Genomic DNA, 17,945 nt, shown 5'->3' on the forward strand with positions numbered 1-17,945 from the left:
CAGCAAATTAGCTCGCTGATGACGTGAGGATCAAAAAGCCCAAAACCTGCTTGAATGAGAGCACCTGTCGCCGGGAGCGGGGGGGCGCGCCTGTAATCCAAGCTACCGGGAGGCTGAGGCTGGTGGATCGCTTGAACTCAGGAGTTCTGAGCTGCAGAGGACTATGTCCATCGGGTGTCTGCACTAAGTTGGGTATGGATATGGTGCGCCTGGGGTAGCCCAGGAACACCAGGTTGTCTAAGGAGGGGGGCAACGGCCCAGGTGGGAAACGGAGCAGGGCAAAGCCCCCGTGCTGCTCAGTAGTGGGATCGCACCTGTGAATAGATGCTGTAGTGCAGCCTGAGTAATACAGCAGGACTCAGTCTTTTTACACTCTTTCTGCTCTTCCACACACACAACACACTGCACGCGCGCTACAACGACACGCTTTGACATCTTTTAGCAGCTTCCTCGCTGCTTCTCTGGCTTCTCTTTCCCTTACAAAGCACAGCTGTTTCTTGCTCCTGCAGCGCCTCCACCTGGACAACACGACCAATGACCATCACTCACTGCAGCTTCACAGAGACTCATTCAAAGAAGCTGCTCCAGAGGACACTTGCCAATGAGTTTAATGGGGTGCCATGTGTTTCCACATGCCCAAACATATTTAAGGGAAAGTAAAGGACACTTAACTATTTGACCAAATTCCCACAGTTTCCTGTCTTCTTCTTTCAGCTCATCAGTGATCATACCTAACCACAACTACATACTTTGTATTCATTTGATAAGTTTCTCAGTTTTGCTCAAATTCATATGTTTAATAAAAAGGAATGATTAGATTCAAACATTCCTTAAACATCCTCTAAATCCTGTGTCCGTCTTCAGCAAAATCAGAAGAGAGAAACAAGCGACCAGACTGGTGGAGTTGAATTATTATTAATAATTTTAGATGATTTTGACAGTTTTTAGTGCTCTGAGCAGTGCTGTTATATATCAGAATTAGGGCTGGGACTTTAGTGCGTTAATTTCGATTAATTAACTAAACACATATTATCGCGTTAAAAAAAATAACGCATTTTAATCGCACACTATCATTTTTTTTTTTTTAATTTTTTTTTTTAAATACAGACGGATGGAAGCGTCGACAAGAGCGTGGTTGTGTGCAGATTATGCAACATAGAATTTGCGTATCACCGCAGCGTATCAAGCCTCAAATATCACCTCAACGCTAAACATGTAGCAGCTAGCGTGGAAGCTAACGGGGGCCCAACGCAGCTTAACATCCAAGATTCTATATACTGTGTTTTCATGCATGCTACATTCAGATTTCAAATAGGGATATGAAAATGTTAATTTTCTAAAGGATAAAGTATATGCGATTAAAATGCGATTAATTTCGATTAATTAATTTCAAAGCCTGTAGTTAACTCGATTAAAAATTTTAATCGAGTCACAGCCCTAATCAGAATATCTCAGATTATATTAAAATATGTGAATGAGTGGAAAGACCTCTGATTTTTCACATTTTGGTGTTGATCTGAATATGAATAATCCTGCCTCTGACTGCAGGAGGATCATTTAAAACAGAACTTTAACTGATGGTATTTTAGCATAGCACTTCCTTTGTTTCCTTCTGAGGTTTTCTCTGACTTCACAGACTTGCTGATCGATCAGCTCAGCGAGGGAATTGATTTCAGCGGGAGCTCAGAGATGCTTCTTCATCCTCCATGTTCACCAGCATCTCCTCCTCCTGTCCCAAACTGAGAAGCTCTCTGACTTCAAGCCTCTTTGTGCTCTGTCCTCACACCTAAACTCCACCTGAGAGGCAGCACAAGCTGAAACTCTGACTTTATTTCTTCCTTTATCTGGGTGACCTGGAAGGAACCTGAAACATACAGAGACTCTGCACTGCGAGATTATTATTAAGACGATGACTGTGAACTGATCAACAGACTTTGCAGCAGTTTGTGAACAAGGACAGATGGCTCTCCATCCCAGTTCCAGCAGTTTTTCAACCCAAACTCCAATTAAAGTCTGAAGAATTCAGAGATGGTCCAACTGAGTCTGTAGGTCCTCACATCTTCAACCACACTCTGAAAAATGCTGCAGTAAGGTCCCAGTGTCATAGTGAAACATTCCTGTTAATTATAGTGCGTATAGCTACATCAAATATTCTGATATCTTTGCTCTCTGGATCTTCTAACAAAGCAAACTTTGAATATTTCTCAGAAGCTAAGCAGAGTCGGGCCTGGTTAGTACTTGGATGGGAGACTGCCTGGGAATACCAGGTGCTGTAAGCCTTCTGGCTTCTCCAGGTGCATGCAGTTTGACTACGTCAAATGCAAAGGCAGTCCCTGTTTGACTTTTTGGAACTTGTCCTTTCTCAGGACAAAGTTAAATGTATGAGGATCAAAGCCAACAATGGCCTGGGACATCTCAGCAGGTCCAGGATCAGCAACATGGAGACTGAGAGCCAAAACCAAACAGAGGTGTCTGCCAACCAATCAGCAGCAGCCCAAGCTGGTTAACTTCCTCGTGTCTGTGTGTGTGTGTGTGTCACAGGGTGATCGTCAGATGTTTCAACAAAAGAAATGCAGGGCGCAGAAGTAAATATAACTGTATTTTTTTAAGAATTGGAAAGAATTGTCTTTGTGGATAAAGATCATGTCATTAACATCCATTTCTGTGACGGAAGTTAATCATGAGTTGTGTTGACAGCAGCACCGTCACTGTGAAGGAGAGAGCATGAGAGTGTTAGTAGGTGATGGATCAATAATTGTATGTTCCAGGTACACAGTGTAGGACACAAACAGTTATACACACAGATTATATAAACCACCCCAGTCAGAACATCACCTGAGATGTCTACCCTGTGAGGGACATTTGTTTTTTGAGGTGTGGGAGTTAGAGGCAGCTGGAAGCTCTAACAGTCAACCAGCCACAGAGGATGAAGCTCTGATCACTTTTTTCATCTCATTGCTTTACAACTTCACCGCTTGACTAGGCTCATGGATTATCTATGTACATTACATACAAAGAAAATAGACTCAAATGTAACCTCTCTTCTATGCATATTCAGAACTTATTTAAATCTCTTCCAGAAAAACTCTTGTTTTGATCGTTTTCTTTAAAATAAAGATTTTTAAAAAGCTAACTGACCATGTGCTCTGTTTTACATATAACACCAGTTATAGAGGTAAACACGCAAAGTTAACATATTGACAGGTTTCAAATATATTTTTCAGTGGCGGCCATGCTTTGGCTCACTGGGCCTTCAGTGCGGATTTATCGTCCATTCAGAGTCGCTATTTAAATCCGTCCTGAGTGCCTACATGGATCTGGATCTCACTAACCGTGCTGTATGCCAATAAACACAGAGAGACAGCTGTTAGAAGACTTTCTTCTGCAGGTTTCCTTCTGATTTATTTATTTTTAAACACATATTCAGCAGCAGGATGTTTATTCATCAATTAGCCTACTAATAATGAACTATGAGAGGCATTTCACGTGTTGAGAGCGACTTCCATTGTTATTGTTATTATTATCACGTATATCAGCAGTTCAGAATATTTGATCATTTATATTTATAATTTTATATTTATACATGTAAATAAAATACATAATACTCACAAGAGGTCCTGATTATTATCTATTTATGGACATAACATTGAGATGCTCCATATGTGAGTCCATTGTTGCCAGTTAACTGCAGCCTTGCACCTTTCAGCAGCAGCTGTTACCGCTGAGCAATCAGTTCCCTCTGCACTGAGGATCATATGAAAGCAGCTCCTGCAGCTTCAGGTTAGTGTCACAGGGCTCTGAACTTTGTGTTAGTGCAGTTTGGCAGGAGCAGGTCCCAGGCAAGCTTTAATTATATTGCAGCAGAATGAGGTGAGTAACTTCTAGTCTATCCCAGTGCTTCTAAGTGGTGGCACTGAACCTCTGCTGCCTTAAATGTCTGAGGCAAGCAGAACCTCATTTGGTCGCAGCATTACACTATGTTTATACAGTTAAGCTCAACAGGACTGGTTTTGTGGATTTCTTGTGTGCTGATTGGAAGCATCGCCTGCATTCCTGCACAAAGCGGTAAGCTGATCCCAATCAAAGCTCAGCAACTAAAAGCAGTTTAAATTGACTCGGTGTAAATGGAAGGCTGACCTTAATTCTGTTTCCTCACCCATGTATCCAGTTTATGGGCAAGATCTATCTAAGCCAACGTATCAGAAACAAACTGGAACCAGTGGTTCTGGAGCACAGCAGCATGGTGCTCAGGGAGGTCAGTCTGGAGCTCCTGGCAGCAATTACCAGTTTGAAGATGGGAGCTGGAGCCTTTCATCTGACACTAGCGGCGAGGACGAGCCAGTCTTCACTCCTGTGGCCGACGAGGATCAAGTCTACGCTTACAAATCTCGGTCCCGCTACAACAAGAAGCGTGTGCTGTTCAGCCAGTTCCGCTACACCCCAACAGAATCTGAGCCAGACCACGGCAAAACATCTCAGCACAAGGTTCAAGTTCAGAGCGGCTTTTGAGGATCTTTCTGGTGAGGCTCACTTTACTCTGCATGTGTGCTCTCTGTAGCTGCTGGTAGGTGACTGACTTTCTTTGTCTTGCAGATCTGCATATTCTAGAGGCATCGCTGCTGCTACCGCTTGTCTAAATGGCTTTTAACTTGAATACCTTGTTGCTCCATCAAATGGCTCCTCGCTGTCTCTGGGTCATCCAGTTGTGGGTTGGAGGGGATAGTTGAGGGCCTGACAGGTTGACATGACTTAATCCTATAAATAAGGTATTGGCATTAACTTAAGGACAGTTTCTGCTCAAAGGTGAGCTTGTGAAGGTCTTGACGGCTTCAGCTTGGACTGTATTCCCAACTAAAAATGGCTGAAAAGCCAACTGCAGCTCTCTGACAGCAGTGGGTAAAGGTGTGGCCTTGAGCTCTATCAGAAGATTCCACTGCTGCATATTGTGCTGAGGGGGAAACCTTTCCACTCTGTAGCAGTCCTCACCCTACAGCTCTGGGTAAGGGCAGACCCATCAGATGCTGGGGCCATGTGAAACCTGCACAGTAGTTTTTGCAAGTCCATGACCGAGGATGGCTTCATAATATCGTCTGTGGTTGCAAAGGTCTTGTACTCTGAATACTTGTAATGAAGATTGTGCTACACAAATCAAAAGATGTGGCAGCTACTTTTAGTGAAGTGGCTTGGCAACAAAATTTATAGGCTCATTGTTGTCACTTACTCACTACCTGGAAGTAAGTTGAATCAGGTGGTGGGGCAAAGATCTCCTTTGTTCTACATTTGGATGCAAGAAGGCGAGCCAGGTGTTGGAATATATTCAGTAAAAGGTGGGGTATGAGATCTTGGAAAAACGGTTCCTGCAAGCTATATTTTTGAAAATACACAACCTTGCCTCTCCCTTCAGCCCACGCCTTCAAAACACATGAACGAGTCTGTGAACGTGAGGGGGGGGCTTACGGTTGATTGGCATGTCAGAATCCAATAGAAGTAACTCATCATTACTCCTATTGGTCAGACATTTCCTCTTGCTACACCCTCTGCAATGGACTAAAATATTTTTTCTTTTTCCCAAACATTCTATTTTAGTGGGTGCAATGAGGTCGTGAGGAGGTTTTCAGACATTATGATAAAAAATGCTCCGGAAAACATCTCATACCCCACCTTAAAGTCGTGAGCTGTACAACCACACAGTGGACTGTGCACAAAAGCAGTCACTATCCTGTCTGGAACATGAACAAACATGTCTGATTAATACTGGGCATAATGCAACATCAAATGTGCCATCTATATGTGAGAATCAGATGTCTTACCTGGTCGTCTCTGCAACAAGCACACTGCCTGTGGGGACTACTTGCAAATAGTCGACATATATTGACATAATTAAAAGAAAAACTTCTGTGGACTTGTTTTGACACTTTAAGTCACTCACATTGTAAACCTGCAGGTTGCAGTTTAAATATGAACATGATAAAGTCTGGTCTTTGTTGGATTTTATGAAAGTAATTATGAGGACAGATGATGTGAACTACTGTAACAAATGTTAGTTTTCAGAATTAAAACAATCTGGGGATATAAATATTCTCATTTTCATAAATAAATATGAAGTTCAGGTGTGACAGTCAACATTTTACAGTAAAAAAGACTCAGAAACTCAGAAACTTAGACCCATATTAAAAAAGAGCATTATTCAAATAGATGCATTTTCCCTTTTAAATGAGTTAAAAATGTATCTTTAACTTTAGTGTATTTTCAGTACAGTTCCACCTCACGGATGGCTGGTAAAGCCTCCACAGTACAAAGAACAGAAAACAGTCGCCTACAGACTATAAAGTGCTCAAATGTCACATTTCCCATGTTGGAAGTTTGCTGTGTCACAGGGAGTCTGTGGTTGTTCTCACAAGGCAACAAGTTTACAGGAGGAATGATGGAAATCCACAGAAATCGTCAAGACAAATTTGAGAAACACTTCCAGATATGAACAAAATGAAGGCACAAGGTGCTTTAAACATTTAACCTCCGTTATGTCCTGTTTAATCAAGTTCATCTGAAATAAATCTAAGATCTCCTCCATATCACTTAATAAAAGAGCAGCTCTGCATCATGTTGTCTCACGTTTCTACATCTCAGCTCAGATATTAATCTGAGCTTTAAACATCTCAGAGGGCGCATAAGGCAGTTAGCGTGACTTTAGTAAGAATCCACCCTCTGCTATGTTCCAAACACATCCATGCTTCTAGATCCTCTGGATGAGAGAGCTGCTGAGCTCCTTATTCCTGCCAAGGAGTCAACATTATTTTAGAGTTATTTCCAGAACTCAGCAGGTTAACTTACTAAGACTCCAGTCTTATGTCACGCTGAGCTCACTTTTTTCCCTTTGAAACCCAACTAGCAGCTCCCACTAGTGAAGTGGACATGTGATGTGTTGGACCCCAATTTCATGACTGTGACGTGTTTGTGACGTATTAGAACCGAGGTTATAACCTGGAGTCCTTCAGACCAAATCTCTGTCACTCCCCTCACACTCCCCAGCCAGAGATTAGGGGCCCACAGTGATCTGCAGGACTTTGGTCCAGATGTTTAACACCGTATCTGACCAAGCGGAATTCACCTCCTTTAAAACATCCCATGTTCATTCCTCACATGTTGCAACAAACCTTTTTAAATGGGATGTCAGAAGTGTTCATTTTCCGAGCTGAATTGAATGCAGCACGATCTGACTGGGTCCCAGGTGAGGTTTATGAGTGTAATTAGAGCAGGTAGAGCACCAATATAAAGTCAGCTGCAGCCTCAGATGAGTTACAGCACAAATCTGCTCTCAACAGCAGTCACTAGATTGCTGTTTTGGACCAGTTTTATCTGAATTGTGTTGCTGCTGTTTTGTCTTGTTCAACATGTTGTTTAAGGTTTTCTTCAGGTGAGTCTTCATGTTTAATGGTTTAGGTTTTTGTTCTCCTATATTCTAAAGTAGTGATGGCAAAATGAGGCTTTGTGAACCAATGAGGCTTTCCAGACCAAAGGTTCGCCAAAAGGTTCATTACCCGAAGCCTCATTCAAATGGTCTCTCTAGTGACACCTGCTGTGCAAAATGAATATATGACAGACTAAATTAACCCTGAGTTAGAGCATCCTGCAATATAAAATAAACAATTGTTGTCACTGTGTCTCAATGAAAATAAATGTGTGAAAACTGCATATATGGAAGTATTATTGAGTGCTATGGTGTTGATCACTCAAATGAAATATATCAATGATGTACACTGACTACAGTGCTTATGGAACTGGGAGTATGAAAGTGCTTATGGGACCGGGAGTCAGGAATAAACTGTAACAGAGCAGTATGGGCAACAAGACAAATATAAGTTATTGTTTTTTATTTAAAAAAATGTGTGTCAATAACGTTGCGGTTTAATATGCCCAGAAGAAAAAAGAGCGACAACAACTACCGATAACTATGTTCTTCTCTCGAAAAAACACACCTGCACCGCGGACTTTAGAAGAAAAAAAACGCTGAGTCAGGATGCAGCGGCTCAGTCAGAAGAGCAGTGAGTCACTATTTGTCCTACTGTAGCCTTTTTGTATTTTGTTTTCATAATCATTTTTCATTTTCTCCCGTTCTAATCCAATGACTCGGGTCGCGGTGGAGCGGTGCTGATCTCCGCAATTTGAAGCCTTCAGTTCGTATTGATGATTCAAATTATTATGTTACAGTAGGCCTACAGTAGTTATTTGTAAAAAAAAAATAAAGGTTACTACTTCACGGATTTCGCCTATCACGGGTTCTTTTTGGAACGTAACCCCCGCGAAAAACGAGGGTTCATATCCTATATAACTATTCTAACACTATTCTAACCTAATTACGATATATTCTAAATGCAGTATAATAGATGATATAATAACTGAACTTAACCACTAACTCTGATACAACCAACGCACACTCTACCTCTCAACAATACCAAACGCCAAATCAAAACCCTCGAAGTGCCGCAAGGTTCGAACCCTTTTTATGCGATAGTGACGCTCAAAATGAATCAGTGACGTGTACACTGAATCCGAGGCCTCGTTTGTCATCAGTCACGTGATTTTTATGGAAACGATACAAGCCTCGAACCAACGCTTCATCTGGCTCGCCCCTTTTTGCTCGACACATGCTCCGAGGCCTCGCTTCAAACGCCACATCACTATTCTAAAGTTTCTTTCTTTTCTTTTGAAATCCAAACAGGATTTCCTGGCTTTGTGTCCTGCTCTTCAGCATTGGAACATGTTATCCCCCCCAGAAAAGCAAGTATATCAACATTTAGGTGCACTTTATTTAAAGGCAGCCAACATGGGAAGTTGTTTAGTCTGGACATGCTCAACCCATGATGTTGGTAGGAATGAGAGGGAAGAGGGTCTGCAACTATATTAATCATGCAGCACCAAATCTTCCAATATATTAGACTTCAGGTTTAATGACCCACTTGAACTGCAGATACTCCTTTAGCTTTGTTTCTTGTTACTAAACATATTGGCAGTGATACAGAGGCTACTGACAGCACGACTAGCCATGCTGTCATACTTTGCTTCAACTAATTTCTGGGCTCAGGTCAAAACAGTGGATCCTCTGGTAGTAGCTCCTCTGGCTCTGGCTACGGCAGCGGCTCCTCTGGCTCTGGCTACGGCGGCGTCTCCTCTGGGTCTGGCTACGGCAGCGGCGTCTCCTCTGGGTCTGGCTACGGCAGCGGCGACTCCTCTGGGTCTGGCTACGGCAGCGGCGACTCCTCTGGGTCTGGCTACGGCAGCGGCGTCTCCTCTGGGTCTGGCTACGGCAGCGGCGTCTCCTCTGGGTCTGGCTACGGCAGCGGCGTCTCCTCTGGGTCTGGCTACGGCAGCGGCGGCTCCTCTGGCTCTGGCTACGGCAGCGGCGTCTCCTCTGGCTCTAATGCTGGCTTTACTGCGCAGGACGCAGACTTTGCTCGTTTCCTTGCTGCCCTAATGAACTTGAAGATCGACAGTTCTTTCCCACAGTCTGCCTGGACCTCCGACCAGGTCCCTAAGGACACATCTGAGATGCGCGCTGTATACCCTTCATCCCACGTCGTCCAGTCCAGCAATGGCTACCAACGAGCCCGCGACTCCAGTTCGTACGCCAAATACTCCCAGGATGCTTTTGACCACGTTGATGCCAAGACTGGGTCTAAAGTGCAGAAGTTGTACTAAGGTAAAGCTGGACTAGTGTCTGAAGTATTGAGACTCCTGTATCAATACTGACCCCTTCTGTTTTCTGCAGGTGACTCATGGACACTTCCATGGAGATTCCAACATGTGGCTGAGCTCTGGCAAAATAAACTTGACCAATAATACGTGGTCTGTGTATTGAATACTTTAACTCGAGGTTTGTTTTCACTTCATAGAGGATTTGAGTCTTCACCACACCCACTGAGGCTGACTCTGCTTTTGAAGGGCAAACTGAATACTTCTGCTTTAAATTCTACCACTACATGTTTCCTTCTCCTCATGGTTGAATTGCATTACCCAGACCAAAATAACTTTATGAAGCTCAATACAGTGGCCCTGATTGACCGTGCACAATGAAGGTGCCTCAGTTAAATCTGCACTCGCTGGCCTTTTCCAAGCTTTTATTGCATGTGACTCATTAGCCTATGCTTCGTAGCCTTGCCCCTCCTCTGCTTGGCACCACTTGGTGTCTTCTGTGTGCCTCATCAGAGCCATACAGCCCTCTTAACCAACTGTCTCAACTTGCCCTCTGTGTGTGCGGCCTTTATTCATCTCACCTGGGACACCAGCTGGAGGGCTTATGACACTGTGCTTCATACAGACTCGGTCCTTAACGTGGCATCGTCACATCTTCCCATGTTGGTTTTCATCCTACACAAAGACTTAAATATCTCCCACTTTTGTCTTCCTGATTTCTACCACATGTGGAAGATGCATTTTTCAAATTCCCTCGAGTGCAAAGCTACATGATCAATTTGCAAAATATTTTAACTCCTTTGATTCAGATCACTTTCTATTAAACTAGCAATAGTTGGCACAAAACTTTCAAAGTACTCTCCCACAGTAAGCTCTCTTATACGGCCCTCTCAAAAGTCTCCAAACAGTTCTAGCAGAGTCCCAGTGAATGGAAGTGTGGAAATTATTAGACCTTTTGCTGAGTGGACTGGAGAGCTGTCCAGGGTGTACCCTGACTCTCTTTCAATTGGCAGCAGGGATAGGCTAAAGCAGAGCTACTCATTATGCAGCTCCTCAAACTTTAATTGGTGGCTCGCACTCGCATAGTAGCTTATAACAATATGGTAACAATAACATTTTTTCAAATCAAATCAAACTTTATTCATATAGCACCTTTCATACTAAAGAAAAAAGCAACACAAAGTGCTTTACATAATAAAATCAGTAATAAAATCAATTCAATTCATAAACTCACACACAACATCACACCGACAACCACACTGCACACATACTACCCCCCCACCACCCCCAACATGAGCAATATCAACAGCAATCAACAACAATCAACATTAAAATCAACATTAAAATCTGGCTTGACGCTGAAGCGTCAAATAACATATGGCGAATACTGCACAGCAAGTATTTTTATTAAGTATTAATTAAGGCTTAATGGTGTTTCCTATAGGGTTAATCTCTTATCTTATCTGTTAAACCTAGCAACTCAGCCCACTTAAAGGGATATGCCACCCCCAGGCCAAATTAAGTGTATCCCCGCATTCCCGAGACATAAATAAGTGTGTGGGAGCGTTTTCCTGGCGAACCAGGCATTGTCCGAATCTCACAGCACTGACCACTGCTTGGTTGCGCGTAATACATACATGCTAGCGTCGCCAGCGTTGCCAATCGAAATATTTCGCCCAACGTGAATTAATTTACTTGATTTACCTTCTAATTACTGTGTGAGTGGTGTACTTTCACATCGAGTGCAAATGACTGTGTAAATCTACACGGAAGGTTTGCTCATGTCGGTTTGGGAACTAGTTTCCAGTGCGGAAAACACAGCCGAAGCACACTCCCCGCTACGTCATTGGGAATACCCCCCTTCACGCTGGTTTGTTTGAAGAAGTCGGGGGTGGGGATTCCAAAAGACGTAGCGGGGAGTGTGCTTCGGCTGTGTTTTCTGCACTGCACAGAGGCAGCTTTTCATGTTGTCGGCGAGTTTGGACCCTATCAGAAGCGAGCCGTGGCTGTCCTTGTCCTGGCACAGGTTGTTAAATTTAAAAGTGAATGTTTTATAAGAGGGGAAACTAGTTTGTCAACCAGGGGAGTGACAGGTGGTGCAGCAGCCATTCTTCTCTCCTGCTCCTCTCAGTTGTATCCTAGTTACAACGCGATGTTACGTGATGAATTTCCCGCGTTGTTGCAAGTACCGGTACTTTCCAAATCCCGTACCGTACCGTTTTAAATGCCTCAGTACCGCGATACTTCGTCAGTACCGGTATACCGTGCAACACTACCATGTACACTTCCAACTGTACAAGGACTGGATAAAGCTTACCCAGGATACCAACTAGGAAATTTGACTTCCCATTTAGAAGTTGTAAATTCAGAGGATGCAACATCAATAGGCATGTTCTGGCACAGCTTGAGAACCTGACATTACAGAGTGGAAAGGCAACAAGTTGCCTATTAAAGCACAATAGTAGAGTGGTACAGGGTAGGGTTGTCAAAGAATATTCTAAATTTGAATAGGTTTTAAAAACAGACATTTGAAGGTGAAAATTAATATTCGAATGTGGAAAAACACATCTGTGCAGCCGCCGTCTGCCTTGAGTCGGCACACTGCATGACGGGGTCATGGACAGGTCACAGGAGTCGCACTGTCTGGCACAGCGTCACTGCTGAAAGTTGATTCACATGAAGATGGCAGAAAGTTCAGAACCCAACCACAGGCACAAAGAAAGTGATTTTAACCCCCAAAAATATATAAAGCCCCATCTGGAAGTACTTCAGATTTTTGTCAGTTGATGGAAAAATTTTGGAGCCGAGACAAACTTGTATACAAGCTACAGTGAGCTTATGAGCTCGACCACCAGCAACATGAGGTTAATTCTTGAAAATGTTCACCCAAATGGACTTGGTATAACATGAAACAAATTGTTATGTTTAAACTACCTAGACAAGTAGTGAAGTCGGTTTGTCCCGTTATTGACGCAAAGCTGCCGTTGCCTGGCAGTTTGAAAGCCCCCCCGATGTGCATGCGTGTCATTGACAACGCGCCAATACAGATGTATGAATAAATTGTTTTAAAAGGAATAGTCAATCATTTGACAGCGCTAGTATAGGGATACCCAGAGAAAAAAAAAAAAAAAAAAAAAAGTGTTCATCATCCACTGGCTAGCCATTACTTCAGCATTCCATCTGCAGGGTTTGGGGGGAAAAAAAAAACCCAGACAAGGTCATCATGACAAGACTGCCAAAGACATAGCACTGGCTGTGGCTTAACTGCAGAAGAATATACAAGGAGTATCCAGCCAAGTATTTCAAGCACAATGTTTGGCAAGCCTTCAGGTTTGCTACCGTGCACTCAGCAATCTATAGAAGGGGTTGTGTCTGGCTGCCATGTACAGGTGTAGAGAAATGGCTGTAAAGGATGCTGTAGTCAATTGAGCAAAGGGTGCAACTATTTAACCCCTTCATAGCAATTCCTCTCAAGATGCAGAGCTTTGAGAAGCTATGTTTGAAACCAAAAGCAGAACATCCGAGTCAAATATGACAAGTGATGCCTGCCATTTGCCTTGAACCCAGATGGTGTACACAGGACATTGTTTCCCTTAATCATTCTGAAGCGAGATCATTTCATAAGATTTTATTCAAAGACTAAAAAGAATCTTCTTAGAACGTTGGATTCAGCCTTCCAATCTGAAACAGAACCAGATTAGTTCAAGCATTGAGATAAAGACATTTGCAGGTACCACTCTCAACATACCCTCTGCACATCATGTTCAGCTCTAGCGGGCACTTGGGAAGAACTTTTTCTGCTGCCCAGAACCATGGCTGTCAGTAATATGCTCCTTCAAGTAGTGGACATCCTGAAAGTAGTCTTTGCCCTTCTCATGCTGCTGGCTGAAGGTGCTGTAGGTTCCAGAGGGGTACAAGCCGTACAAAAGCCTGTAGTCAAAGTTAGGAGATCCACCCACACCAAAGCGTGGCACCAGTACGGTTGCGGATCCCGGTCCAGACCCTTGGCGGTCATCCGGGTAGCCGAATTCCTCCGTCTGCTGCTGGTAATTCCCGAGTTCAGCTTCCTTCGTGACACTGGAGGTCTCCCCTGACTGGAGGACAGGGCCAGGTGGTGACAGAGGGGCTGCAGGGAGAACGTCAGTGAGGCTGAGGGCTTGGGCTGACGCATCCTCAAAGACTGAGGGAGCAATAGCCCACTGGGTTTCTGTGTGGAGACATTTCACAATTAATCCTTTTCACAGCAGAAGCTCTGCTAGCACAGAGTCTTGACATCGAAACACGGCAGGTTTCTGCTTCATAATAGAGAGCGGCAAGATTTGGTAGTGGCAACATGAAAATGCATAGACACCTTTAGGCTTCCAAACATATTTTGGGCCATCTACACTCCAAGCAGAAGTTTTACCTTGTGGTCCAGGTTGGGCAGCTCCAGGTTGCAGAGCGTCAGATCCTACGTCAACAGGCACATAAGTGACAGTAGAGTATCCTGTTGCAGGCAGGCCAGAGCTCAAGCTGCTCAATGCTGGACCCGTCTGAACAGCCTGTGGGACACCAGAAGCTTGCACAGCCATTTGCACGGGCATAACGGAGCCAGAGCTGCCGAATCTTGAGTCTGCCTGAAGAGCACCTTGGACAAGGCCAGGAGCTTGGACAAAACCGGGAGCTTGGACAACCAGTTGAGTTGGCACAAATGAGCCATAGCTGCTGAGTCTTGGGTCAGCCTGAAGAACAGGTTGACTTTGACCAGAGACCAGCACAGGTGTTGCCATATAAGTGTTACTGGAAGCAGTGTTGGGCACGGTCACCGGGCGGCCAGCGGCTGCTCCCTGGTAAGAGCCAAAATGACCTGCAGCTCTTGTGCCGCTGCTGCTCTGGCCTGCTGATTTTGAACCTGGGTGCATGACAACAAGTTTAGCAGAAGCTGATTCAAGCAAGCATGTAATGTTTTACCACAACAGATGATAGCACACCTTTAGTGGGAAAACCCCATGTAGCAGCAGTCAACAAGGCAAAGAGAGAAACCCTGAAATTATGTACAACAAAGAGTAAGAATGCAATATTAACCACTGTTTCCAATCAATCAAACAAAAACTGTAAAAGGCAGCTTGTGCTTATACCTCAGGAAGAACCCAGCAGCTGTCATGGTGAAAACAAGCTATGAGAGGAAACAGCAAGGGTGAAGGTTTATAAATAATGCCACAGACCAGCCCAGACCAATCAAAGCTTAACGAGCTAAACAACAGACAGCTGCTTGTGAGGGACTATCAGGACAGGTGGACGCTGGAGGCTCATCTGGTTGGTCTGGTATCAGCCTCATTGTCTCCTCTCACCTCCACCCTCCTGTCTGTGCTAAAGGAACTTAGTCACTGCCAAATATTTTACTGCCGTAAAATAGCTCTACCCAAATTGTCGTAATTCTCAGATTTTCTATTTCAGTTAAACGTAGAAGCTGGAAATAACATCCTAGATGTTGAGTTTTCACACCGACCCACTCACACATTTAACAAGTTAACTGAGGCCTGCAGAGTCTGAGATGTAGCTCTTATTGGTCCTTTAAAGGAGACATGTTTTGCCCTTTTTGGTACAATTTTCCGAGGTCTTACTGAAATGTATGAGACAGGTCAGGAGCTCCTGGTCTTATTGGCCAAGTTTTTTCCCCCAAAAGTGTATTTTATTTCATAAACAAGTTTATCTCTGAGCTCTGACACAGCTGCTGTCACATCCTCAAAGTGCCTCAGAGGACGGATATGGATGCTGGGTGAGTGTGTAGACTCACTGAGTGCTGACACTGAGGGGTAGTTGTGCAGAAACTGGCTGTGATCCTCTGTGTGTGAGAGCTGCTTCAGCTCAGCATCTTTCCTCTTCAGCTCAGTGATCTCCTGCTCCAGCTTCTCCTGAAGCTCTTTGACTCGACTCCCTTCAGCTTCCTGCTGGGATCTGATCTGCTGCTTCACATCAGAGTTTCTTTTCTGGAGGAGACGGATCAGCTCAGTGAAGATCTTCTGGCTGTCCTCCACTGTTTTATCAGCAGACTGATTGATGGCCTCCACCTCCTGCTGAAGCAGCTTCACATCTTTCTCTCTGTCCTGGATTCTCTGCTGGATCTGTTGTCGACTCCCCTCCAGCTCTCTCTGCCTCTCAGTCCTTTCTGCTGCAGCTGACACTGTGTCGTGGCCTTTATGTTCATCCACAGAGCAGAGATAACAGATAGACTTCTGATCAGTACGGCAGAACATCTTCATCACCTCATCATGAACAGAGCAGATGTTCTCCTGGAGCTTCTTGGAGGGCTCCACCAGCTTGTGTTTCTTGAATGGAGCCACATCATAATGAGGCTGAAGGTGTTCCTTACAGTAAGAGGCCAGACAGAATAAACAGGACTTGATGGCTTTCAGCTTTCTTCCAGAGCAGAAATCACAGGCCACATCTTCAGCTCCAGCATAGCAGAGATCAGCAGGAGCAGCTTGGAGTCCAGTCTTCTTCAGCTGCTCCACTAAATCAGCTAACATGGTGCTTTTCTCCAGAATAGGTCTTGGTGTGAAAGTATTCATGCATTGAGGGCAGCTGTGAATTCCCTTCTTATTCTTTCCATTCCAGTAGCCTTTAATACAGTTCATGCAGTAGCTGTGTCCACAGGGAATAGTCACCGGCTCCTTTAGCACATCCAGACAGATCGAACAAGAGAAGCTTTCCAGGTCCAGTTTAACCATTTTATTTGCCATTTCCTCCATTTGGCAGAGCAGTGTGTGACTCTCAGAGCAGAAACACCGTCTGTGCTGTCTTACAAAAGAAATTCCACCTCCTTTTATTGCAGCTGATCTTCACTAAAGACCTCCTTTACTGTCACACAATGGTTTCACACATCCTCCCACCTTCAGATCAGTTTGGGGAGGGAACAAGGAAGTTTCCTTCTCTGAAAGGGACAGTGCTGGTTTCACCTCAATCCTGCAGTTAAATCAGGATTGTTCAAGGGTTTGTTGCATTATTCTTATTTGTTTTCTGTTGAAGGGAAAGATTCATTCATTAACCGTCCACTGAAAGTTGAACATGAAGAAAATCTGTTTTCTCTGCATCTATCAGACCAACATTGTTAGATATGTTTAGCAGGCAGCTGTACAGGAAATGTAAATGTTTCTGAATATTTTCATGCTTTTCATTTATATTTATATAATCAGCCCTGCTCTGCGGAGGTTGATATTTATAAATCATGATCTTGTGCTGAGAGGCTCACCTAAATCTTCTGACTGATGCATTCAAGTGCATGACATGAAACATGAACTGTCGTATGTAGATGTAGATATTACTGATTAAAGGTTCCTTAAGACTGCATCAAACATGTTTGATCATCATCTATCTTTCGAGCTCTGTATACTGACTGGAGTCTTCAGGTTGAGCCTGATAGAAACCCTCTTTGTCTCTTTGTCACTGTGTATAAAAGAAGCTGCTTCTTAAGATGGAGTTCCTTTGGTGTTCTGTCCACTCTTGTTCACACTGAAAACACAAACAACATAAACAGCAGAATAATGTGACGGTACTCTGACAACATCAGGGTCCATCTGATGCCAAAAAAACCTGAACTCTAAACCACCGCAGGGATTTCAGTATATTTATAATGGAGGAGTGGGAGATCATTTCAGAACTTCTATCTTTGATCAGTATCTGAAGCAGAAGATGTTTCACAGCTCAGATGGTTGAGGTTTGAAATGGAACTTGTGTGGGGACAGACAAAGGTGTAGAAGACAAAAAGTGGTGATAGAAGATAAACAGCTGTACTCTGAGGAACATCTCTGCTAACGACTGTTTCTTTCAACTGAGGCTTCACACAGATCACAAACTGACCTGCAGACTCCTGCATGATAATCACATCCATGCAGCCAAAGACCTGAATCAGTTGCACTGATCTGAAAGACAAAAGGACGCTGATGTCACCATCCATCCCCCATGTTTTCAGACATTAACTCAAGCCCAAACTTGGACAAACTCCTTCCCCACAGCAATGACTCCTCACGATGAACATTAAAAACAACCATTTCTAATAATCTAACAATTTCTTTCTAAACTATAAATAATTTTAGGGACTTTAATCTCATTCTCAACAGTGACAGTTAAGGAGTGTCATCAGATGAATGAGATCAGCTCAGTCATGAAAACCCAGTTTAAACTATATAGAATCAGTGGTTTACACAAGCCTCAGTGAAAATAAATACAATTATTATGGGTGCCAATACCAAAGTCATCAAGGCACACATATTTCT

At 43.7% G+C, this 17,945-nt stretch overlaps 1 protein-coding gene across 1 annotated transcript; it reads right to left on the reverse strand.

The window, feature by feature from the left end:
* Positions 1-15,311: 15,311 nt before the first annotated feature.
* On the reverse strand, positions 15,312-16,412 carry LOC142387721 (E3 ubiquitin/ISG15 ligase TRIM25-like). Its single transcript, XM_075472655.1, has one exon. The coding sequence runs from the start codon at positions 16,410-16,412 to the stop codon at positions 15,312-15,314; it is 1,101 nt and encodes a 366-aa protein (XP_075328770.1).
* Between the last annotated feature and the right edge of the window lie 1,533 nt (positions 16,413-17,945).

The sequence above is a fragment of the Odontesthes bonariensis genome, chromosome 2 (assembly GCF_027942865.1).
Source record: "Odontesthes bonariensis isolate fOdoBon6 chromosome 2, fOdoBon6.hap1, whole genome shotgun sequence".
Lineage (NCBI taxonomy): Eukaryota > Metazoa > Chordata > Actinopteri > Atheriniformes > Atherinopsidae > Odontesthes > Odontesthes bonariensis.